Source organism: Gadus morhua, chromosome 9 (assembly GCF_902167405.1).
Source record: "Gadus morhua chromosome 9, gadMor3.0, whole genome shotgun sequence".
NCBI classification, from domain to species: Eukaryota; Metazoa; Chordata; class Actinopteri; order Gadiformes; family Gadidae; genus Gadus; species Gadus morhua.
Window position 1 is genome coordinate 24,053,036 of NC_044056.1, and position 25,538 is coordinate 24,078,573.

At 42.6% G+C, this 25,538-nt stretch overlaps 2 protein-coding genes across 3 annotated transcripts in view; one reads left to right on the forward strand and one right to left on the reverse strand.

Annotated features, from left to right (window-relative positions):
• Window positions 1-5,959: 5,959 nt before the first annotated feature.
• On the forward strand, window positions 5,960-14,810 carry nap1l4a (nucleosome assembly protein 1-like 4a). Of its 2 annotated transcripts, XM_030365128.1 has the most exons (15): window positions 5,960-6,158; window positions 7,350-7,385; window positions 7,481-7,547; window positions 8,016-8,160; window positions 8,277-8,369; window positions 8,854-8,985; window positions 9,318-9,389; window positions 9,665-9,804; window positions 9,964-10,109; window positions 10,701-10,720; window positions 10,841-10,960; window positions 11,053-11,091; window positions 11,172-11,222; window positions 11,662-11,700; window positions 13,230-14,810. In XM_030365128.1, the coding sequence occupies exons 1-14, from the start codon at window positions 6,038-6,040 to the stop codon at window positions 11,665-11,667; spliced, it is 1,188 nt and encodes a 395-aa protein (XP_030220988.1). In that variant the 5' UTR covers window positions 5,960-6,037; the 3' UTR covers window positions 11,668-11,700; window positions 13,230-14,810. The 2 variants fall into 2 exon arrangements, with proteins under 2 accessions (XP_030220988.1, XP_030220987.1); XM_030365127.1 differs by lacking the exon at window positions 11,662-11,700.
• A 103-nt stretch (window positions 14,811-14,913) lies between these two features.
• Window positions 14,914-25,538, reverse strand: part of acot19 (acyl-CoA thioesterase 19) — a 38,421-nt gene continuing 27,796 nt past the window's right edge. Inside the window, exons 5-10 of the mRNA XM_030365126.1 lie at window positions 21,160-21,279; window positions 20,772-20,854; window positions 20,343-20,436; window positions 19,862-19,942; window positions 19,246-19,387; window positions 14,914-15,376 (exon numbers count right to left, since the gene is read on the reverse strand). Coding sequence (XP_030220986.1) covers window positions 15,246-15,376; window positions 19,246-19,387; window positions 19,862-19,942; window positions 20,343-20,436; window positions 20,772-20,854; window positions 21,160-21,279 — 651 coding nt within the window. The 3' untranslated portion in view covers window positions 14,914-15,245. The remainder of the gene's footprint in view (window positions 15,377-19,245; window positions 19,388-19,861; window positions 19,943-20,342; window positions 20,437-20,771; window positions 20,855-21,159; window positions 21,280-25,538) is intronic.

A 25,538-nucleotide genomic window follows, 5' to 3' on the forward strand; every position in this document is an offset into this window, starting at 1 on the left:
TTTCCAGAAATCTCTATGTAGTCGGGCCAATCAGGGACTGTGTTGTAATTGATAACTTAAACGGGCCAATCAGGGACTGTGTCGTTGTGGTTCCCGCCCCCGACTCTGTTCCATCCCCCCAAGTGTTCTGTTATAACTTAGAAGGCCTGTATCCAAGACTTCCTGCTAGCTGCCTATGCAGATATTACAGTTTTGTATATATTTTTGCATTTTATAATTGTTTTGACATTTATGTATTTAAATTAAAAACATTTGCTCACACAAGGAATTTGTAAATTGTTTTAATATATTTAGTTACGATATATATTTTTTTACTATCAGATACATATCAATCTTGTTTTAATTTGAACATTTCTGGTTGTTGATGTTGAAGCCGCTTGTTTCTCCTCTCCGGCCTGACACATGCTCTGTGGCTCCTGATTAGATTTACCTCCCTGTAATGGGCCCCTGTCAGACAGTGGCCTCCAGGGGCTACGAACAACCCCATGATCAAGTCAAATGACACCCACACCCGACCAACACCCTCAACCCTATCACAAGTCAACTACCGACCATTAATAAACCATATCTGTTCCACAATGTCCCTCACACCATGGTGAACTCATAATTTTTTATTTTTTTTCTATTTAAACCTGGTCGGTGTTATATATTTAGATTCATTTTGTAGGTTATCCTTTATTTCCGGGTTACTCTCGCTAAAGATCCATTCAGAGAGATATAGAAAATACAATGTGCGGCAATGTTATAATATGATTATATGATAAACAATTTGTATCATAATATGTTTATATGACCGTGATCATCAATATATTTGTAGAATAATTGCATTTTCTTGCTTAAACAGCAAACCTCATGCAAAAAAGGATAAAAACCACAGACATGGTTATGACGTTGCTATCAAACCTAATCTTGGAGTGCGCCTTGGTTGTGCTTTGACAGCTTCAACAGGGAAACACTTCCTTCTGGATAATTGAGCGTGATTATATGCTAGCACAGAAAAAAAGAAAAAGAACATCAGTGTCGTTTGTATATGTCCTTGATGCTGCATGACATCCTGGAGTTTAACATCTGTCCTTGATGCTGCCTTACATTGTCGTGGAACATCTGTCCTTGATGCTGCATGACATTGTCCTGGAGTTTTACATTTTTCTCTCTCTCCAGCCAGAGAGAGAGAGAGAGAGAGAGAGAGGGAGACATAGAGACAGAGAGAAGGAAGACAGATTGAGAGAAAGAGGGATGGGAGACAGAGAGAGAGAATGAGAGAGAGAGAGAGAGAGAGAGAGAGAGAGAGAGAGAGAGAGAGAGAGAGAGAGAGAGAGAGAGAGAGAGAGGGAGACAGAGAGAGAGACAGAGAGAGGGGAGACAGAGTGAGAGGCGACAGACGGAGAGACAGAGAGAGACAGAGAGAGACAGAGAGAAAGAGGGGGAAGACAGAGGGGAGACAGAGGGATAGAGCAGAGTGGCAGGGATTGTTCTCGGGGTGTCGCAAATGTTTGTGTGACACAGGTAGAAAAAAAAAAGAGACACAGTAGCAAATTGCTTATCGGAGCAGATGAGAGCAAATTGCACTCATGTCATAGGAAGCGTGACCATAGACGCCCGCGCGGCATGAGTTGGATCGATGGCGCCAGCAGACGTGTCGTGACGCAAACGTGGCTGTGGAGATGTAGTAGTTCCGTTACCCCTTCTATCCTCCCCCTTCAGCCCAGACCCCTGCAGAGAACAACGAATGCAGCTGGCCTGTGTGTGTGTGTGTGTGTGTGTGCGCATGCATGTGTGAATAAGTGTGTGTGTTTGATTACAGTTTACAGATAAGCCATTACTGGTGCTTTAGCAGGCGGGGGTCCTAATGGAAGACAGAGCATGCAGGGGCAGGCCGGTGGGCAAACACAGCGCGGCGCTCATGGCCCTATCAATACTATCATCAGGCAGCTTGACCACTTCATTCACATAACCAATACCTCAGTGGGATGAGGCTGTCTGGGCTCCCAACAGCCCCAACAACAACCTTAATAAAAGGACAAGGTGCTATCGTAATGATGGGCAATTTAGTGCAGCAGAATGCTACAATGTGTGTGTGTGTGTGTGTGTGTGCGTGTGCGTGTGCGTGTGTGTGTGTGTGTGTGTGTGTGTGTGTGTGTGTGTGTGTGTGTGTGTGTGTGTGTGTGTGTTTGTGTGAGAGGGAGAGAGAGAGAGAGAGAGAGAGAGAGAGAGAGAGAGAGAGAGAGAGAGAGAGAGAGAGAGAGAGAGAGAGAGAGAGAGAGAGAGAATAAAAGATAGAAAGGAAAGAAAGAAATTAAATAAATAAATTCAGAATAGAAGAAAAAAATAATAATCGAAGAACGAAAGAGCGAAAAGGACAGAGGAAATCAAACGAGTAGAGACAGGATAAATGACCCAAGGAGAAGGGAAGAGCCAGGTCACATCCACTGACAGATAACATATATCTGCCTGGTGCATGTTAAGGTCAGGAAGGAGGCTGCTATGCCTGCGGCTGGGCTCACTATCACATCAGCAGGTCATGTGACTGATGACCTCACTACTGCGCTCTGTAAATGTTTCCCACTCCCCATAATCTGTTCCCCAAAGGCCCACCGTGTGACGCTACCGAAGTACACCAGTCAAGTACCATTGAAATTCCTTGGTTCAACACTCAAATGCAACGACATTTGTGTGATAAGATAGTAAGACAGAATTTTATTAATCCTTTTTATTTGGGAACAAAAATGATAATAATAGACCACAAAAAAATTCTGAAAATGTTGTATGCATAATAAGTAGAAATGAATGGGCAAAAATAAATGTAATCATGCTACAGATGAAGGAGATTAATCTTTTATTCAGGGGAGGGTCTGCCACTGCTACTCTGTGATGTATAATTACCAAACATGGTACACATGTGGTCCCAACAACACTTAACATAAAAGTAAATGAGAAAATGAATCATGTCCATCTGATATTCCACCATTCATTTATGTTACTCTCTTCAGACCAGATCTTATCAAAACAAAAGATTACGAACTTATCCAATATCGATTTAGCCTGCTATATCATAGTAGGACTGCTGGATACCAGGTTAGGAAGAACAGTACCTTGATGGCAAGCTACCTGAACCTTGAAGCCTGTGTCCCAACGCCAGGATTAGTTGAGCTGAAGAGTAGCTAACATTGGATTCAATGCCCAAGCACCATATGGTGCTTATGTGGGGGAGGCCCACACAGAGGAGGATGACAAGGTAATTGCTGAGTTTGGAGCAGGTAGACAGATTTACAGGTGGATCATGGGTGGACAGGTGTACAGATGTGGTGCGTGAATGACCACCTGAAGAATGTAAAAGTGGAGGTAGCATTAATGAGCTGGCGAGTGGTAAAGTGCTAGTTACGTGGCTGCAGCAGGTGTCCCTATTGTCTCAATGCTAACAGATGCCAAACCAATGAGGGAATCATCCTAGTTGCTGGTCAGCTTCATGGTTATTTTGTCTGCCTTCATCTGTCAGTGGAAAACAGAAACAAATGCTACATTACACCAGCACCTTAAACACAGTAAAATACATGTCCAAGAAACTCAAGGGGAGACCAAGGAGACAGAAATAGAAAGGGCTTATGCAAAGCTTTCTTACTCTAAATGTTACCCAATCACATTTGAGGTTTTGTGTGTGCAAACTGTTCTGGTAAATGTCACTCTGACAGAGACCCCCAGGGGCCCTGGCTGCCGCTCCTGTTAAGCGTGAGTTCTGGTTGCTGGTTGACGTCAAACAGGACCCTGACTGGCTGGCTGGCTGCCCGCTGCCCATAGGCCACCACCTCTATTTAAAATACACGCTGTGCACTATAGAATTATTATATTGGGTCATAAAACACTATATTATTCAGTATTATATTATATTTAATTATTGTGTTATACCATATTATTTATAATTTATAGTATGAACAGGGCTTATTGGATTGCTACGCTGCATTTTTCTATTCTATTATACTATATTGTGCTTTATTGTTGTAATATATATTCAGTAATACTTTTTATTTTGTATTGTTATCATGCATCCTTGATGTAATATGTACATACATGTGTTTTCCGAATGACTTATAATTATATACCTAAAGAGCTCAGTCCAGTCCACGTCCGACCTGTCCCTCTCTGCTGTATCACAGAGACACTAACCCTGCCTGACAGGGTGGCTAAATGATAGCTCTCTCCCTTCTGCTTCACTACTGCATCGGCCCACTGCCATTCGTCAGCACCAACTGCCACTTTATGACGCCCGTTTTCACAGTCCTTTCAGTCTAATGGCAACCACTTGTTCTGCTGCACTAAACGCCCCTTCTTCTCCGCTGCCTTTTGTTTTTGCACATTCAATGTCCATGACTTTCCATTGATGAATTTTAAATGATCAAACACCAAAATGTAAACGGGCAAACAATAAACAGATAAAACTCACAAACAGATAAAAACAGATAAAATATGTAACTAAATATATATTTTATATATTGATTACATTAGCGTAGTTTGCAGTTAATATAGTTTACAACTTATCAAGCAACAAGCAAATGCTTATTTACTATAATGCATGGTCTTCGTTCAAACCGTGACTATAATCATACTAGTGTTATGGCTATTTTTCAATGGTAAATACTGGCCAGTATATCATTTGTGTTAGGAAGGAACCGGCAGTTTGGTTGCATTGTGGTATATTTTCTTCTTCTGACCAAGGAGGAGTTTATGTGATCCAAGGAGAGGATAAAATCCATAAAAATATATAATGATGGATCATTTACAACATCCCACTCTGAGTGCAGTGGTTCAAGAAGAAACGGGGACATATTGTATGTCTTTCTCCCATTGGGGAGGAGGGTCAATGGAAGCAGAATGTGTGTCTCCTACTTCTGATATCACTGCACTAGTGTTGGTCGATGGAGTCTTTCTGCAGTCGTGGTTTGAGTTGCATGCACTGATGTAGCCCTCTGGTGGACTTCCTTATGCTGAGCAGGGCCACAGAGAAAAAGTGGTTTGATACAAAACATGGTGCTTGATGGGTTATGAAGCAAGTAAAACATATAGATGCATATATGGCATAGAAGATAATATATAAGACTGTTTTCACAGATCTGTGTCAATGTTGACAACACTCTTGACAATGAAACATAAATTATCGATTGAACAAACAACAATTGCCAATAATGTGTTTTAGCATGTTTTTTCCTAAAACAAAGTTTGACAAACTTCTTAAAGATGTAGATTTGCAGTATCAAGGACAAACCAGGTTTGCCTTTATAAATTCCACTCATCACAACCCACACAAACTATCCCTTTGAGGGAAGTAGTGTTGATCAGAGGTTGTGGGCCTGCATGCTTTCCATATTTAACCATTGGTTTAATAATCCCAGCGGTTTGAATTCGGAAATCTACCTTTCTACATTAAAATATTTTTGGGGTTACTTGATAAATATAGACGAATCAACGTTACCACCTCATGAAAACGAACTGGACGAGTAACTCTAGCTTAAATCTGTGCACAGGTGTGGTTCATGCAAACTGTCAGTTTGAAGAATGTCCATGAGACAAACTAGAATTGCAGGGTGAGTGATGGTACATGATTCAGTCCACAGGTGGGGTTGAGTGATGGTACATGAGTCAGTCAACGGTTGGGGGTGAGTGATGGTACATGAGCCAGTCAGTCAACGGGTGGGGGTGAGTGATGGTACATGAGCCAGTCAGTCAACGGGTGGGGGTGAGTGATGGTACATCAGTCAGTCAACAGGTGGGGGTTAGTGATGGTTCATGAGTCAGTCAACAGGTGGGGGTTAGTGATGGTACATGAGTCAGTCAACAGGTGGGGGAGAGATGGCACATCACTGATCAGTCAGTCAACAGGTGGGGCTGAGTGATTGTACATCAGTCAACAGGTGGGGCTGAGTGATGGTATATCAGTCAGTCAACAGGTGGGGGTTAGTGATGGCACATCAATCAGTCAACAGTTGGGGTCGAGTGATGGACAATGAGTCAACAGGTGAGGCGCCCCACGTAGGTCCTCCAGTGCATGTCTCCCCCCGGCCCCTCGACCAATAGGAATCGAGCGTTGTGGAGAGTGCCCGTGGCAGCCTCGCGGTACAAGAAGCGGAGAGAGAAAGGCGGCCAGCACGATTCCGCTGACTTTAAAGGTAAGCAGGGGAAACACTTAAACCCACGTTTGTGTTATCGAGTTCGTGCCCATCCGACCGCACTGCAGGGTAACAAAGACCATCGGAAGGACGACTTGCGACTGGTCTCGTGCATATATATTTATATATATATATATATATATATATATATATAATGGATCCTGCCGACGCTCGGGACGCGTGTGCTAACGGCGGCTAGCTCGCGCTAGCTTCCCCACGGGGCGAAACACGCTGCTTCTAAACCGCGAGGGGTTTCAATGATTTATTCAAGGCTGTTTTCAGTATTAGTTGCGGCCAGTAATTATTGCTATTCTTGCCGTTTCTGCTAGCCAGTTGCCCTGTAGTGCTGTCGCTTTGGTTAGCGTCGTTAGCAGCTGTCATAAACAAACTGAATGGCACCGGGACCCCACGAGGTCGGATTGGGATCCACAGTCTCCAACATGTGTAGTGATTGCAGATATTACTTTTTCATGTGGACTGAGTAGTGGTAAGTAGCTAAAACGAAGACACCCTATGTAGCAAAGCTGGTTAGCCTGTTCGTGCGTCATCGGCCTGCGCGTCAATGTTATCGCCGAGCTAATGTTGCTCTCTGACTGGGAGAGGGTATTGAGTTGTCGTGTTTCCCCGCTCTACCACAGCGACCCTTCCTGTCCCTGACTCTGACCTGTGTACGCCAGTTAACTGTCCCCGAAACCAGAATTATAAGAACACGAAAATGTAAGCTAGTAAAACAGGGACAATTCTTCCAACAGTTTGGACGAAAATCAATATCCGAAACATGTAACTGAAACGAAATTGCATGTATTGGAAGTCCCTCCCCCTAACGCTGCTTAATCCCATGGATAACCACATGGTACGGAATTCCCTATCTCTAACGCCGCTAAACCTTATAGCTGAACACATGTTACGGAAAGACCCGCCCTCTGCCGCCTTAACGCTCATTTGGATCATCCCGTCCCAGGCGTGCCTTCGTGATACCAGAACGTTGGGGAATGCGGTTTTGTTCTAGCTGTGATTTCGCAATCGCCTTTAGGTGGTAGTCTATTCTATGGTTGAGTTTTGTCAGTGAATTTTTGGCCGCATTAACTTGAAGTTTGACCTCAGCTCTACCCTATACGTCGCTTTGATGTTGCTGTTGTAACTGTTTATTTTGCTGCTTGTTTTATCAGTCATTTTACATATTTTAAACAGGAGGGAGCTGTCACGTTGTAATGGACGCAAACAAAGGTAAGGTGTCATATCTATTTTTCACTTTGTCACATTGGCCATCATATGATATTCTTACTACTCTGCTTACTGCTTTGTTTGCTGTCGTTTGGAAGGTAAAGGAGATCAAGGCATCCAGAGTTCGGAGGGACAGGGTCCGGACAGCTTTCACAACATGGAAAGGTGTGTGGGTGTTCACTGAAGACTGCCAACATAGCTGGTGCGCCATGTGGTTACATTATTATAGCTACTCCGGTCGTATTGTGGTGCACAATATTTGAAAAATTAAACCACACTGCTTTTGGCTTTGCGATGTTGTACTCTTGGCACTTTTTCTAAAGATTCATATTTACAATATTATGGGTGCATCTATCTTACTACATTTTGCAATGTGCTTATCTTTCTGATGCCTTGTAAGATGTTCTTCAGAACGTGTTGACTTTTTATTTCAATCATTTAGTAAAATGCAGCTTCGGAGCTTTTCCAGCACTACTTCTTAGCATTGTCTGAGGCCGGTTATATCACAGGTGCTGAGATTCTTGCATAACGGGCATGTTTCGGGTCTTCCAGCAAACTAGCTCAAATTGTTTTTTTCAATCTCATGGTCTGGGTTATTCCTCTACTCACAACTGCCCTCTCTCCTCCTCGCAGCCTGCTTCCTAAAGCAGTGAAGAGGCGAGTTCATGCCCTGAAGAGGCTACAGGTTCAGTGTGCCAACATAGAAGCCAAGTTTTATGAGGAGGTCCATGAACTAGAGCGGAAGTACGCTGTTCTTTACCAGCCTCTCTATGACAAGGTACCGGAGCCGGCTTACTACCGGGGATGCTCACTTTACCGTCACCATTTCCCCAATGTCTAACATCTGCATTGCATGTGTGGAGGTGCCTAACTCATTTGTCAATGTTCTTCCAGAGGAGAGACGTTATCACGGGAACGGTGGAGCCCACAGATGAAGAATGCGAGTGGCAGAGCGACCGAGAGGAGGAGGAGGAGGATGACCTAGCGGTGAGTTGACAGTTGTTGCCGGCCTCTCTTCCAATCAGCCCATACCCGTTGATTGTTGTTGTTAGTTTTAGTCTGATTGTTATGGTTTGGACTGTTGGACTCACTGAGTCTCAGCCTTCATATGAGATGTATGTGTATATAGTCTGTGTGGATAACAAAACATAAAAGATAGCTATTGCTGTTTATCTGCATGTTTTGCATGGGACAGAGTTATAAAATAGTAAACTCTTATTGTAACATGCTTACCTGGGATACATACACTAGGTACCTAATTTTTTTTAAGGTCCCAATTGTCAAAGAGTGGTTAAAAACTTGAGCATCGTATCGTTCTAGGTGTGTTACACAACTTCTCTCGCACACTTTAAAGGTCCACCGATGTCTTCGCATTTGATGGCGGGGGGGGCGGGGGGGGGGGGGGGGGCGGTGTGGCACTCTGTAAGAAGAGGTCAATCATTATTCGTCACTCTTCCATTTGGGTTTGTAGGAGCAACTGAAAAAGAAGGCTGCGGTTGAGGACAAGAAGGAAGACCCTACCCCAGAGGAAGACCCCAAAGGCATCCCAGAGTTCTGGCTCACCATCTTCAAGGGAGTAGACATGCTCAGCAACATGCTTGAGGTACCGTCAGATTCAAACGTTTGCATGGGCCGTTCTTGCAAGAATTGCATCTTAAAGCCTCCGCCAACCTCTTAAAAATAGTGCTTTGAAATCTTCTAATGATATCAAGACCCTAAATTACGTAGTTAAGTAAAAGAATGAATTTGCAAGTTATGCACCAAAAGTAAACAGCCGAGCAAGTGAAACATTTGTTTTGTTTCTTTAAAGAATGGGGTTCCTTATATGGCTTAAGAACAATGTATATTTGCAGAAGTACAGTTTTTAATGTTATTGATTGCCTATCTGGCCGTGTCTCTGACCAGAAACTTTAAATCTCCTAACTTCCTGCACAGGAACATGATGAGCCCATCCTTAAGCACCTGAAAGACATCCAGGTCAAGTATTCTGAGCCTGGGCAGCCAATGGTCAGTATTTGCGCAATAATAACTTGTGTTGTTTTATCCATATATCAATAAGGAAACGGTATAGTACCAGGAGATTGCAACATATGTGTGGTCTGCTTCAGCTTCCATGTAGACACCAGCTGTCCATTATGAAATGTGTTTGTGTTGTCAGTAGATCACAGGGACACCTAGAGTACAAATGAGGGCCTTGCGTTACTGCATATCATAACACTAACATGTTTGTCTGAATAATACATTTTGCAGCGTTTTTGTTTTCTGTTTTTTTTTTCCTTCAGAGTTTCACGCTAGAGTTCCACTTTGAGTCCAACCCCTTCTTCAACAGCACTGTCCTCACTAAGGTGTACAGGATGAAGTCTGAACCCGAGAGCTCAGAGCCCTTCTCCTTCGAGGGTCCAGAGATCATAGACTGTGAAGGGTGAGAACACAACACACACATTATGCTTGCATGACACAAATCTCCACCTCGAAGGCTTGCTCTGTTTTCAGTGAGTGAAACTGTATTTGTCTGAGTAAAGACTTGCTGTATCCGTATAAGAGGTGTGGATGTTGTCTGATTCGGTGACTGTCCCCTCAGCTGTCCGATAGACTGGCAGAAGGGGAAGGACGTGACGGTGAAAACCATCAAGAAGAAACAGAAGCACAAAGGCCGCGGCACGGTGCGCACCGTCACCAAGCAGGTCCCCAACGACTCCTTCTTCAACTTCTTCAACCCCATCAAAGGTGAGGATACACACATCTGACCAGGGGCTGGAATGACCGGCTATCAGTTAATGCAGCATAATTGTGTGTATGTATGTGTCCATATATGCATCATTAGTTTGAGGGACAAATCAACACAAATTATGCCTTTTAATAATTATAGCAAAGAATGAATAATTACGAATCAAGCCTTTGAGAACTCACAACACGCACACTTATTGTATTACTTTTTATTATTTTCTTTGTCAGACGGACAAAACACGCACTTGCATTCACGATCAATTTGAAAGCCATATTTGTTTGACTGCCATTTAATATATTTGGTATAGGCCTACTTAATCTATTGCAGGGTATATAATGTATAACGCCGGTTCTACATCACATGGGGTCAATCATGACCTCCCATGAGGAGGGCCCGCCTCTTTCTCCTGCTTCTGCTCGGATTTATAAATATGATTGCATTCGTCCTAATCATTGAAAATTCATTCAAATATATATTTAACAGTCAAGTTTAATCCTATTGGTAATTATGACAAAATTCGTTATATAACTTTAATCGAAGCATGCCGTATTTCGGTGTATTCTTCTAAATGTTTTGTTCTTGTCTTGCAGTCGCACCAGATGGAGAGTTGGTGAGTTGTTTTCATTTGAAACGTGTCAACAGACTCTTCCTTCTTCTTAAGCTGACTAAAACCCCTGGACTGTATCCCAACTCCTGCCGGAGACCTCAGCTGCTGTTTTGTGTTGTGTAGGACGAGGACTCTGAGCTCACCCTAGCCACCGACTTTGAAATCGGGCATTTCTTCCGTGAGCGGATTGTTCCCCGGGCCGTGCTGTACTTCACCGGGGAGGGTCTGGAAGACGACGACAGCGTAAGCACACGCACACCAAGCACTTACACACTATGGTTTGCTGGAGTTCCACTGCTCACTCTCCTGTTTTCCCCCCCTCTTATTTTGACTAGTTTGACGATGAGGAGGAGATGGAGGAAGGTGACGAAGAGGTTAGTAGGATGTGAGGGTCTCATCTTGGACAGGTTAGTGCATGTGGAGTGGCTCAGCATATCTCTCCCTGTGTGTTTAGGAGCAGGATGATGAGGATGATGATGAGGATGAAGGAGAGGTGGACACCAAGGTCAGTATCCTGTTATCAACAGCTGAATATGCATGAGAGCTTTCTGATGGGCTCATTATTAGGAAGTGACATCCCTGTAATTCTTTAAATTGTGAAAAGGGATAATACTTAGTTTGCCATCTGATCAAAATACAAATCCGCTTGAATGATGGAGAACCAGTGGTTTCCGGTTATCCCAACATGCGCACGCACACAGACTTGGGAACAACAGTCTAAGCAGCAGTCGCATGCATTTAATTTATGTTAATGATATGCATGTGTATATTTCCCGGGGGCAATGCACAAAACAAAATGCATGTATCAGAGATGGCTTTAAGCTCATTTCATCTGGAGTTCATACTACCAACAAATGTTTAGATGGTTGGATAAGGTCTTGTATGGATCTCGTTGTGACTTTTAAACTTGTCTCTCCCTTCCCCTGGATGTCTTTTCATTGCAGGCATAATCAAATCATTTTCACTGCATGCATTCCTACTAGGTAAGGGAGAAGCATACTTCTATACTGTTACCTCCCATCAGCTTGGCTTGGTCATCCCCTCCTTTCTTTAGCTCTATAACACATCTCCGCAGAAGTATGCTACAAAATTAGACATTTTTCGGATAATGAAAGATGGCCACCATATCTCTTATGAATTTTGCTGCTGTATCCAAGTATTGTTACGATTATTACAAGTTGTATGTGGTTTGTAAACGCACACAATTGAAAATTAACTGGCAAACGTATCAATTTGGGGATTTTGTACCATGCTTTTTTTTTTAGTCTATCTCCCATTCAGTTCTCTGGTTCTGTTGAGAATATACTGCCGCCCTAAGATCCTAGTTATGTTCCTAAAAGATCTGTTCCCCTCACCTTCCCACCTCCACTTCCACTGGTTCCCCTCCTCTTCGCCTTTCCTCCTAACAGGTGTCTAACCCAGCCACCTCACTCAGTGCGTTTACATGGGACAGTTAGATCAAATTAAGCCTTATACCGATTTTGCTACTCAAACAAACCGTGTCAATTATTCGAACGTACATGGCCTTTAAGAGATCAGAAAATGGCCGGAGCATGGCTGAATCTGCTACCCTAGGTGGCGCTGTAGCCCTTTCAACAAGTGGTTATAGAGCCACTTCCGGTTTACCTCTACTAGTGAACTGACAGCTGTCCCGCATACGGCAACAATCCCTTTCTCCTCCATGTAGCGTTTCAATCTTGACTTCAAAGTCACAGCAGAAATTCGTATACCCCAATTCCTTCTCCACCATGGCCGAGATAACCCCCACTACGAGTCTTTGTTGTGGAAGTACCAGAGTCTGAGAACCCGACGCGGTTTCATAATATTCATAATTCATAAGATTAATAATATCATAATATCCCTGTCAATTCGGTCGCGGCGCAGTGAATGAATTAATATCTAACGATTATTTTGACAGATGTGCCCGAAGTTACTACTTTACAACCTTGTTGATGACCAACGTTTAGGAATACATGTACTTTTAATTCAGCCTTGGGTGAAATCGAAGCGTGTGTGTACTGAATGCGTGTTGATGATGGGGGGTTTCACTTTATAGGGGGTAATGGCATGACACCGGCTTCCTCCATCATCTATCTATATAAAGAAACAATTAAATATTTATAAAGAAATAAGAAGGGTTTATAGCGACAACAACACGACTACCGTCTCCTTCTGGCTCACGTCCCCCGGCCGCAAGATCTCGAGCATGCGCAGAACGCGAAATCCGATGCGGGTTTACATTCAGGTAGAAACCGGACTATGATCGAGTTATCTAGGTGCTCTTATCCGATCTCGCTTGTCCCAAGTAGATCGGGTAAAGGTGTTTACATGCATTTTTAAAAGTCTGGTTGAGGTCTTATTTGTTTCTTTATCCGATAATGACTCTGCATGAGAACGCACTGACTCAGTCCTCTGCTTTCCATCTAGACCTTTTATTTTCATTGTGCTCATCAAGTTGTGGTTTTCATGGTGCTTCCTGGGCCCTCTGTGACTTGTGCTTTGTCTTCCACAGAAAGCTGAAGCCCAGCCTGCCGAATGCAAGCAGCAGTAAGCGGTGAGACCAGCTGGTGTCGGATTACGGCGGAGATCTTCTCACATTTCCTTCAGGTTCTCAATAAATTGAAGGCCCCCCCCCCTCTACCGTTTGCAGGCTCCGCCCATTTCCGATCTCACGTCTGAACGCAATAGAACGCAACCAAACAGTGTTTTTACGATGTGCATGACTTTTTATTTAGATTTTGTTTATCTTCAGTTTTTTCCTCTCCATACCACCTTCTTAAAAACAGCAAACTACTATTTTTGAATTGTAGACGGGTGGTTTTGAGTTATTGTTGAACAAAGTATAATCACTTGTATTCTAAAGGAGGCGTCCACGTCACCACCAGGGGAAAGGATCAGCCCCCAACTTAGGTTTTCATTTTTTGGTGGGGGGGGGAAATCAATGACTCAGGGTTTTTTAATACCAATAAGATGGTTTACCAGAACACTGCTGAACAGGAATGGTTTCACTGGGGTGGGGTGGCTGCCAGGTTTCATCCTAGGTTTGCTCATTATAAGACAAAATCTGAAATGTTTTTTTTCTTTTTTTTTATGTTCATTGTCATGTTGTTGGACTATTTATTTTGGTTTCACCTGGCTGTACGACTTGCATCATGGGAAATTGTAATATTCCCATCCCAAGTTAAAGGCCTGTTCTCATTGGCTCAAATTTCTCTTCGGCTTTGCGTATACTGCCAAATTGCGTCATTTTAAAACATAAAGTGTTTCCATGGTTACTAATGTGGTTATGTAATGTACAACTAGTTTGACTAAAGCATAAAAGCGCTTAACAGGCTGTTTTTGCTTGATGAACGTTAGTTATTCCCTTTGACACAGCCTGTATAAAAAACATTTCCAACTAGTGTTCTTGGACCCACAAGCTGTCTGTTGTAGGGACGTTATCTTGGCACTCTTATCTGGGACAACATGTCAAAATAATTTGTTGCGCTAGGTGGTCTTAACTAACACTTGATTTGATCCCCATTTCGTACCGCCCTGAACCATAGCCTCTTCCGTTTGTTTTAATGGAGGGCATATACAACAAGAACAGACTGCCAAGTTGGGACTGATGCTTTTGAACCCTGTAGTGTTCCCCCCCTCCCAAAATACAATTATTAAGGTTAACAAGAAGCCAAAAAACACCTTAACATGATTTGTACCAATTGTTCTGCCAATTATTTTTACTGACCATATAAATGTACTTCACTATTTGACATTTTGTTAACAAAATCATATTTTCCTTTTTAGTTTAAGATTCAACGGACTGTCTAGGGATGCATTATAAGAGGTTGCCAATGAGTTTAGTTCTGCACCCTGGTGTTTCTCTTGGTACTGTGGATGCAGGGCCATAATGATATGATGGTGTGATGCTGCGTTCTCCGCTAAAACAGAATCAGAATAAAAAGCTTGTAGATCTGGACGATCTCCGGCTCCCTGTGGGCCGTGTACTAGCAATGGCCTTATCTGGTTCTTCGCAATTTGTTACTTACGCAATATTTCTTTTCAATTTGTACAAAATGAGTTAAGATATTCTATTAAAGTTGTGGGACATAAACAAACTTCTTCGATTGGGTTTATTTGCTGTTGTCTGAGGAATGAACCGTGTCCACCTAGTCCAACTCTTGACAGGGATTCGAGGAAAAAATAACAACTGCAGGTTCGGTATTTTATAGGCTCAGTTTATGCCTCCATTTATATTTAAATGTTTTTCTACCACATTTGATACTTGCCTTTTTGTTGTTCAGATGTAAATTATTATAGATTGTTATTCATGATGGAAAATTACGAGGTATTCCATTTGGATGCTTTAAATAACAAGCATACGCTGGTTTTGCAGACCCTAGCTTAAACAATTACATTAATATCAAGCTTGAATGCTACAAAAGCATAACGGTCACAAGATCAGGAATCAAACTGCAGCATGAAATAAGATTTTGTTTACATCTATAATTGTAAAACCAATGGGCATGTAGACTGGTCCCAAATTAGATCAGGTACAGGAAGTGATGTCAGACTGCGGGCCATAGTACAGGTGTTTCTTAAGGAAGTCCAGAATCTTCCACCAGGAATCTTCCTGGGCGTGGCAGTGTGCTGCCACCTCTCCACCCCACAGAACTACAACTGACAACAGAATAAACAGGAATCACAATGAGTGGACGAACGTACTACTACAGCTTACAATGTATAATACTCAATACATATTCAAGTAAACTAGCATAACCTAGTATGACATATTTATACAACATTGTAAATTAGAAAATGCATTTCCTGCAGAAAATGCGCTAAGTGCTGTAGTAAAGTGAGGTTTAAAATATTTTTGAATAAAGCCACATAGATAAAGACATAAAGAAGCAAATAAAGTTCAGAGATTTGAACAAAAGTAAACAATGTAAACATGAATACCATTTTAGTAAATGTAAATGGTTGGAAACAAATAAAGTGACAGCAGAATGAAGAGCACAAAGCATTGCTAAAAATGCAGAAATGTAAAAAGAATTGAACTGAAGAATCTGAGGCCCCGTCCACAACCAAAACGGGCGAAAATGATCAGGTTTCGTTTTATGCGGTTCAGGAATATCTCCGTAAAGACGGAGTCATTGCGAAACCGCATCGAGCTGTAGAAACGCTGTAATAAATATTCAAGGCGCTGGTTCTCCACAGAAAAAAAGTGGAGCGCATCAAGCCTGCGTGCTGTTTACAAACGATCAGTCACGAGGAGATACATTTTCAATTGAGCAGAAGTACTTTTTAAAGTTCAGTTAGTAATTACATTTATCAAGGGGCTTCATTTGAAGCTACAAAAAGGATAGAAATAAAATAATTAATAAAAAATTCAACGCAATTCTGACGTCCCCCAGCTGGTGGGGGGGCTGATGACTATTTCCAATAGTATCTGTCTGCGTCCTGCCAGACGGAGGCGTAACTTGTAGTAGGAGGCGTAACTTGTAGTCGGAGGAGGCGTAACTTGTAGTCGGAGGCGTGTCTAGTACTTTTCTAAATCGCGGAAGTGATCTGTATGTAGCAGTGGTGCGCGGGTACATAAATGACCGCAACTCGGACATCAAATATTAGGCCTTATATAAAAATAATGCACCCGACCCGCTCATTTAAAAATATGCTCTTGATTAGCTTAATCATAGCCTTAGTTGAAACTGACATCCCTGAGTCATATATATGAAAAGAAGCCTATTACAATTTTACAATGTCACGTAATGCATAGGCCTATAGCAGTTTAACGTGGGGAAGCTGCTTAAGTTTAGCCTACTTAATCCCTTTATACCTTTAACAAAGAGACTGCAGATTAATAATTAAAAGAATTAAAGACAGCAGATTAATAATTCAAACAATTGTATTGAATACATATGGTTATTGATCGCATGCTGCATGTTTTCAAGGTCCTGCATGAGATAGAAAACAATGAATTAAAATAAATATTACTGATAGAAACAAGACAAGAACAATGTCACTAACAGGAGGATAGTTAATGAGATAATGATAATGCAAAAGCCTTCATATTATAGCGTTCACATTACAAGCCCTCTTTTTATATATATTTGCCGGTCTTCAATACATGGATTTCTCAGGTACGTCATCACTGTTGAACGGTGCAAACTCAGGGCAGAAAGAAGCTAGCTTGTACAGTATAGAGTATTTTGTGATTGTTCAGTGTGCATCTCAAACGTGTGCATCGAACTAACTTCACAGAGGTGGCGAAAGCTGGGGTTTCTTCCAACGTTAAAACAGTAGGCCTAAGCGTTCGAACATTTCGTAAAAAATGTTAAACAGTATCACAACCACAAGTAGTCTGCCCTAGTTCTAGAGTTCATTAAGCTTGTAAAAACAAAAAAAAATCATTCTTGTTAATCCACTTCTTTTTACTTACCGACATGAATATCTGAAGATCCGACTTCAAGGAAAATCTCGTGTGAACCGTCGTTAACAAGGCTTTTTTTTTTATCGCGAAAAGAGAAGATCTCGCGTGGACCGCGATTTAGAAAAGTACAAGTTACGCCTCCTAGTACAAGTTACGCCTCCTACTACAAGTTACACCCACTACAAGTTACGCCTCCGTATTGCAGGACGCAGACATACCCTACTCTTTTGCTGCGTTCGAGTATTCTCTGCGAACCGACACGGATCTCGGATCTGACGCCACGCCCACACTTCAAGCGTTTTATTATTTCACTCGGTCGTTGGAGGAAAACATGGAGGCCCGGAAAGCTGTTGTCGCGGTAGCATTGGCAGAGGACCAGGCGCTCCAAAATAAGTAGGCTATAGGCCATAGGCAGAGATACAGATGCAGTAAGGTATTGGAGTAATACGAGTGATTGAAATTGCCATTTAAACCACCAAAGTGGTCCAAGCACAATGAAAACAGTTCATACTTCAAGTCGCAATGGGCGCAGCCATCTTGAATTCTGTCTCGGAATTTTGCTAGGTCACCACTGAGTTAAACCGAGATGGCGAGTTCGCCGTCCGAGGAAAAGGGGCGTGTTTATGCGTGTCGCTAGGCAATGTCCTCAGACCTCCGAGACGGATGGATATTAAAACGCAGCGTTTCAGGCGGCCGGCCACACAAATCCTTATGTGGTTTCACCAAAAAAATCGGCTCCGTGTGGACGGGGCCTGAAAGGTCAAATGTATTGCCCTGCCCTGCACGCCCGTGCGTGCGTGTAGCGAGCTGGTGCGTGATTAAAAATAGCCCAATAGAGCGGGAAAAAACGCCCAATCTGGCAACACTGCCTGAACGTCCTCCAAAAGTAGTCCAGTGTCAACGTAAATCAATGACAACAACTGGAAACGATGCCGTTATGAAACTAAAACTGTGCTTCTGAATAAAATATAAATTATATCGAAATTCCGTTTGGATATTATTGAAGATACAAGTGTGTCATTTGTTAAATGGTTCGAACAAAGGTTGAAAATTGATTTAGTTACGTCTTAAACAGTTGAAGTACCAGATGACTGCTCTGCCGTCTTCCCATTGACTCCAATGTTAAAAAAACATATTATTTTAAAAGTTGAATATCTTATAAAGTACAAAATATTGAAAAAATCTGAAAAGAAGCCTGCGATTCCAAGCTATAATGAATCTGAATATCTTAAAATTTGAATGGAGTCTCTAGGGGAAAAATTGAGGAAGGAGATAGGTCCCTAAGTTTGAAGAGAATAATAAAAAAATAAAGAATAAAACTTATGAAGAACAATAGTTGAGCGCTGCATGCAGCACTCACCTAATAAAACTTATGAAGAACAATTGAGCGCTGCATGCAGCACTCACCTAATACTTAATCCTGATCAATGCGCTACCAATCAAACATTAACAAGATAAAATACAACAAGAACTGCAAGCAGTCACAAGGTGTTCCCAGCCCTTGCCCTTTACAAGTAAATCACGGGTGTAGTAATTACTCATAGACAACACTATGCCTCCAACAGGCGACGGGCTTTGTTATCACTCTCACACACACCCTCGGGCGTACGGTGACAAACACACGCACACACTTGATAGAATAATGATAGCTAATTAGCATATTCACTATGGGAATTTCGGCAGCAGGTTGCCAATGCCTTTTGTATGCATTAGTGGCTTTTGGCACTTATTTTGATCATTAGCGATTAGCATGTATAAGGTATTCAGAGTGTGTCTGTGGAAACCTATTAGTTAGTCGAGGAATCTTTATTATTTTTAAAATGTTAGCTCCCATATCGCCGTGAGTATAGATTTTGCCGTACAGTGACAGTTTCGTGAAAACATTTCTCAGAATCAACTAAAAGCCCAAATTACCCTTTGTACACATGATCTTTAAACATGCTTTAGTTAATAAAAATAATAATAATTGGAATTTAGAAATGGCAGATTTATTCAAAAATAAAAAAAGCAATATTCAATTAGTCGAAGTTACACTTACAGTATATTTTAGTATGTATTGAAGTACTTCAATATTTACTGAAACAGCAAAGTACATCTAGTGCCCCAGTATACGTACATTTCTCTCTGGACTCTGCATTAATGAAGTTGCTGGAACGGCAGTGGGGGCTGTAGGGGGGTTCGATTAGGTGACCAGTGTCAGGGTAGGACAGAACAGTGAGCAGGTGACCGTTACCTGACATTTCCATCATCTCCTTCATCTGGTGAAACCCAACAAGACATTACCCAGTAAGACATTCTGTCATTCAGTAGACACTTTTTAACGCTACGGGAAGTTCCTTCAGATCTACGCCAATAAGGGAAAGTTAACCACAAAAACATACATTTTCATTTGAAAAACATTCTGTTTGGATCTCAGTAAGTGTTGGTGAACATTTCTTTGTTATTTTCACCTAAATGTATGAAGTTGTTAGGGGCATACGGGACATTCTTTGTAAAACCCTCTTTCCAAGAGAGCTAATTTTCTGTTTTCTTTTCTTCTTGAGCGAGTGTGACATTACGTTTGACAACGACCCTCTATTCTTTGAATTTGAAAGCCAATGTGATTTTTTCAACAACAACAACAGATATGTATTGGTGGCTGCCATCAGGGTTGGATCCCAAAACCGTTGCTCTGGTGGTAAAACACTTTGAGGAACGTTCATTAAAAGGTTTATTTGTCCAGTATGGCTTACGTCACTCGCAGATTCCTCAGCAGGCCAGTTCTGGTCGTCCTCCCCCACTATGAGCAGCAGGGGGCAGCAGAGCTGTCCCACCTGGAACCAGAACACAACGGGTCCTCAGGATACTGGCACACACACACACACACACACACACACACACACACACACACACACACACACACACACACACACACACACACACACACACACACACACACACACACACACACACACACACACAGGGCGACTTCTCAAAAGCTTTAAAGGACATTATTTATTTTTAATCATTCAACTATGCATAGTATTGCCAACCTCCACCCACAAAAAACGATTGGTTTCAGAACAACAAGATGGTCTGGGAGTTTAAAATCCATATCTCAAAAGTGAAGACCGGACTTCGATACTCTAGTCGGCCACTAGGAAATATTTGCCATAGCCAGGAGAAGTGTAGGGCTTGGGGCAAAGAGGCTGATGCTGGAAGGCTTCTACTTACATCCACCTTCTTGCTGGGGTTGCTGGGAATGGGCAGCAGCAGGTCGTGCCAGATCACTCTTTTCTCTTCGTCGTAGCGGGTGTTCTTTTCATTCCTAAGTGGGACACAATACAAACTAAACTACATCTCGTAGAAGACCATGACGATGAAAAGCAATAGCAGTAGGAGGTACAGTTATAATGTCTACATTTAGCACATTTAGATTTAGGTTTAGTGCGGCTAGGTTTAGCAATGCAAGGGATCCCAGAAACTTCGGGCTTTGGGTCGAGCACCCTAAACATTAGAGGCTATCTTTCCCCCCAATAAAGGATTTCCTTAGCCTGCTGCAGAGCCAAGTGAAAACCAGAGATTACTAATTCACCTGTAGTTTATGATTCAGTCAAGATGCAGGATATTGAACCAGATGGCAAAGCTTCTTTAGTGACTTACTTTTTGAACTCAGCAAAAATATCCCCAAGGGACCCCCCTGCTGGCTGGACATGGCTCCCACTGATAGACACCAAGCAACTGGGCTGGAGCAGGAGTTAGTAATCAACAGTAATCACAAAATCTGTCCAAAAATAAGTGTTTGAGAAGCCAATACTATATCTCCTTAATATTTAGTCTTCCAACATTTTTTAAGGTGAAGGGTTGGCATCTTCCTCAAGCGTGCCGACTCTTAAACTCTAGGCTGGATCACCGTGAACTCCACTATACTCCTGCCTCACATCACTGTTCATGACTTGGATAAGATAAGATCTCTTTAGAGGAAGTGATCAAGACAACTAAAAAAATAAAATAATAAAGTGTAGATCAACGTAATAAAAAGAACATCTACCTTTATTGTGGGGGAATAAACAGAGAGACCCAGAGCCATGGAGGCACCAAAGGACAGGCCCACGATAGCGATACGCTCCCTGATCACCTGGGGGTGGGTCTGAAGGACAGAGAACGCTGTCTGGGGACACAAGAGGAGATACAACAATACATCTCCTACCCTTAGAAGTATATATATTATAATCATTCAGGTAAGACAGGCAATCAGATATTCAGATCTCAATATTCTCAAGTGTTGTGCTGGTTGTGGAGGTAAGACGTTAGACTATTGCCGCGTTTCCACTGCAGGGTGCGGTACGGTTGCAAAGGTGCGGTACGGATTGCGTTTCCACCGCCAAAAGTGGGCGTGACCCGGACTGAGCCGTACTCGTTTTGCCCTCGTTTTCAGTACTCCTCCGTTGGGTTACTGAAAACGAGACGAGACACCTGAAAGGGTACCGGAGAATTCGAGCTACACACCCCCTCCGTTGATCTGTCGACAGAAACGTCACTTCCGGGCGACGTGGGGATAAAAACAAACAAACAGTAGCCTCGAGGTATTATTCTTTACAATGAACATGTCGTGTAAAACGCTTGCTTGGGCGAACAAGAAGGAGACGTTCCTCTGCATTCTTGGGGAGGAAGACGTTGTTTACGATGTTTACGTAGCTGCCGCGGCGATCGACATCCGGCCTACCATAAAGGGTACTGTCGGTGGTGGAAACGCGACCTCGGAACTGAGCTGGGCTATACCGCCCCCTCCCTCCCGGACTGAGGCGAACCGTACCGCACCCTGCAGTGGAAACGCGGCTTTACCCTTCAACCCAGATGCTCCAAACTTTGTGTCTGGGTTGAAGCAGTGCACCAAAAAAGACCTTACCCAATTTTACTGTTTTACTGTGTCCACCTGCTTTGTTTCTGCAACAGCAACCTTTCATGTGATGGTGTATTCTCTTCTATCTATTCTATCAATATATCCCTTTTATAGTCTATAAAAAATTATCAGATGATAAAAAAACTGATCATAAAGAAACAGGGCAATGAACTTTAATTGGTTGAATCAAAGTGTTTTGAAGTTTAACCAAAGATAAATATGTAATGATTTATTATTTATTTTATCTCAAAATGTTTTGAACACAATTGTCACACTTAAAGGATATTAGTGGGCCCCTAACACAGTATTTGAAGACGTTCCTGAAATTCAGCCGAGGTGCAGAATTACAGCCACTACGAGCCAGTCCCACATTGAGCTTTCCCCAAACGCGCCGTTTTGGTGTCTGTAGCTTTAATGTAAATGAGGAGGAGAGAGGCTGGTCAAGGAGGAGGGTGGGGGTGTTGCCCTGAGCAGCTTGCGGCCATGGAACCATGCGCTGTTCACAGTGGATGCATCGCAATGGCGAGGCGCACACAGCCTTTGGCCGTGTTCTGTAAATATTCGGGAGTCCTGGAGCTCTATATCTAAATAATATATTATACATAGATATCTGTATCATATCATATATATTATCCCGGCCAAAAGCTATGTGCGCCTCCAGAAGATAATATGGATCTCAAACGACTGCGTCGGGTTCTCCGACATCTCTGGTTCTTCCACGTGTATATCAATCTGAAGTAAACTGAACGACGACATGGAGGAGAAAGGGATTGTTGCCCGCGATTGTTGACCGCGATTTTCTCCCGCCGGAGCCTTGCCACCTCGGCAGCAGGCAGCGCTTAGGCACCACCGCCTCCTGCAGCGGGCAGCGGTCAACGCCGAGGCGGTTGTCCCTCGGCAGCGGGCAGCAGGGCTCAAGCGGGAGACAATCTCGGGCAACAATCCCTTTCTCCTCCATGTCTTGGTTCATGTACTTCAGGGAGTCACAGCAAAAGTTCCCCAATACCTGCTCAACCATGGCTAAGATAACCCCCAGTACGAGTCTCGTTGTGGAAAGACCAGAGACGAGAGTCTGACGTTATCCAAATAAAGGAGTGTAGGCCTAGAACACTTGTGTTACAGTCATGGAGCTCTATATCTAAATAATATCATATAGCCTAATAGGCCTTCACATCATATAATACATATTATCAAGGCCAAAAACATTGTGCGCCTCAGGCTCCAGACGATATTATGAATCACTAACGACTGTGTCAGGTTCTCCGACGTCTCTGGTTCTTCCGCTTCCACATCAATCTGAAGTAGACTGAATCACGTGCTGCCGGCAGCTGGGGTGCTTCGCTATGGCAAGCCATCCCCGCCAGAAAGCGGCATCATTTAGACGCGTATCACCTTCATTACGCCGTAAAATACGCGCGTAAAATGTAGAAAAACGGCGTATTTTACGCCGTCATGCGCAAAAAAGCGCCGCTTTTTACGCCGCAATTGAGCCTTTCAAGAGCGCGCGTAAAAAGCGCCGTTTTGAACATCAAACCGCGCGTAAAATACGGCGCTTTTGTGCACATCACAACGCCGTAAAATACGGCGTTTCTCTAGTATGCTAATAATGTCCGCCCTTCTTTTCTCTCAGCCAATGCATTTGAAGTGTTTGCGCCCAATCGCTGAACAAGACAAGCAGACCAAATCAGTTCAACACAGATCTCCTCTCATTTGGCGTTAGTTGTAGCGTCATTCATATAGATATATATATTAGTTAATGCAGTTTTGACGTTCTGTTAACCGTGGTCCAATCGATAGAGACGCTTGCTATGTAGGGAAGAGGTTGTCGGATCGAATCCATTTATTGTCAGATTTGTGCTTTTGTCAGATGGTCACGCTTTTATGATCGCAATGCTTTTTAGTCCTCAAGCCAGACCTCCTGTGTTATAAGTTCCAAATTCAGTGCCTTTTTAGTCAGCCAGCCAGATCATCTAGGTGTCTTGTTACACGCTTTATAAGTTAATTATATTTAAATTATTACAGCCATGGAGCCTTTATTTTCGCGGAGTTATCGTAACATCCTCTCTTGTTCAATCGATATAAATACACAGTGGAAAGGAGTGAGAGGGAGCCATAGAGAGAGACACTGATGAACTGGGGAGCCATGCTCTAACAACGTTCAGAGGCTTGTAAACAGTCTACTGAGTCTGACACGGTGCTTAAATGGGCTCTGGAGACGCAGGAATGTTGTTGGATTCAACTATTTGTGCATGGAAGCAAAAAAATATCTCCCCATCAAGGCCAACAGCAGAGTAGCCTACGAAAAGAATAGACTGATATGAATGCTTCAAATATTAAAACCCGATTGATTAGGCCTATGCCGACATAATATCAGTCCTAATCCTGAACGCACCGTGCGTACATTTTTCACGGCATTTTCCCCCAGACAGACAGACAGACAGACACTTTATTTACCCCAAACTAACTTTCATAATCCAGCAGGTTACACAATACAAATAACTCTTACACAAATACAGACAGCCTATACAGTAGGCTAATACAGCGCCCACCTCAGCAAAAGGTAAAATGTAAAAAGAAGATATAAGCTACATTTAAAATACAGATGCTGTAGCCTACATAAAAATACAGATGCCACATGAAATATGAAAATAGGATGCAATGTATAAATATGCAAATCTAGGATATAACTAGGCTATAATGAGAATACTCGGTTACAGCTGTGCAATGACTATCCAAAATTAAATTAGTTGTATGGAAAGATTTTTGTCTATGGAATGATCTTGTCACTTTACTGCCACACATTGTGTGTGTCAGTAAAGTGATAGAATATAGGAGGAGTAGGAGAATCCGTGTATGGTTCGTTCTTTGAATATTCCGATTTAAAACAAAATCAGAAAAAACAATTATTGTTTTTAGTTTTTTCTGATTTGGTTTTGAAACTGAAAAAGGGCAAAAGGAATAAACAAATAAACGGCATTTGTGTTTCTGTGTTTTGTGTGTTGGTTTTTTAAACCCGAAACAGAAAAACAAAAATAGATACATGCATAGTTATAGGCTACACCAGAAGGCAGAACGCAGCGAAGAAAAAAGAGCCAACCACCTTAACCAGCAATAGACTGTCTAATTATATTTAGCCTTAGTTATGGACGCACTTGAACCTCATGGTGATTTTATTCGTGAACTAGGCTATTTGACACTGGAAAGACACACGACGCGATCAGTATACCGTTCTAAAGCAATCTAGTGCCCCGATGTGCTCCCTTATGACGGTGAGGAGGTTCTGTGTGGAGCACAACCTTCAAAGAAGAATTCTAGTATCCGATTTAGTTTCAGATAGTCCACTCGCAGACTAGTCGCCGGCTCCCATGGGAAACAATAAAGCTGGCCATTGTAGAATGCGAGAGACTCGATGGAACGTTTGAAACGTCTTTACATGTATTTTTATTCATCTCATCTCATCTTCGTCCGCTTATCCGGGGTCGGGTCGCGGGGGGAGCAGCTCAAGCAGGGGGCTCCAGACTTCCCTT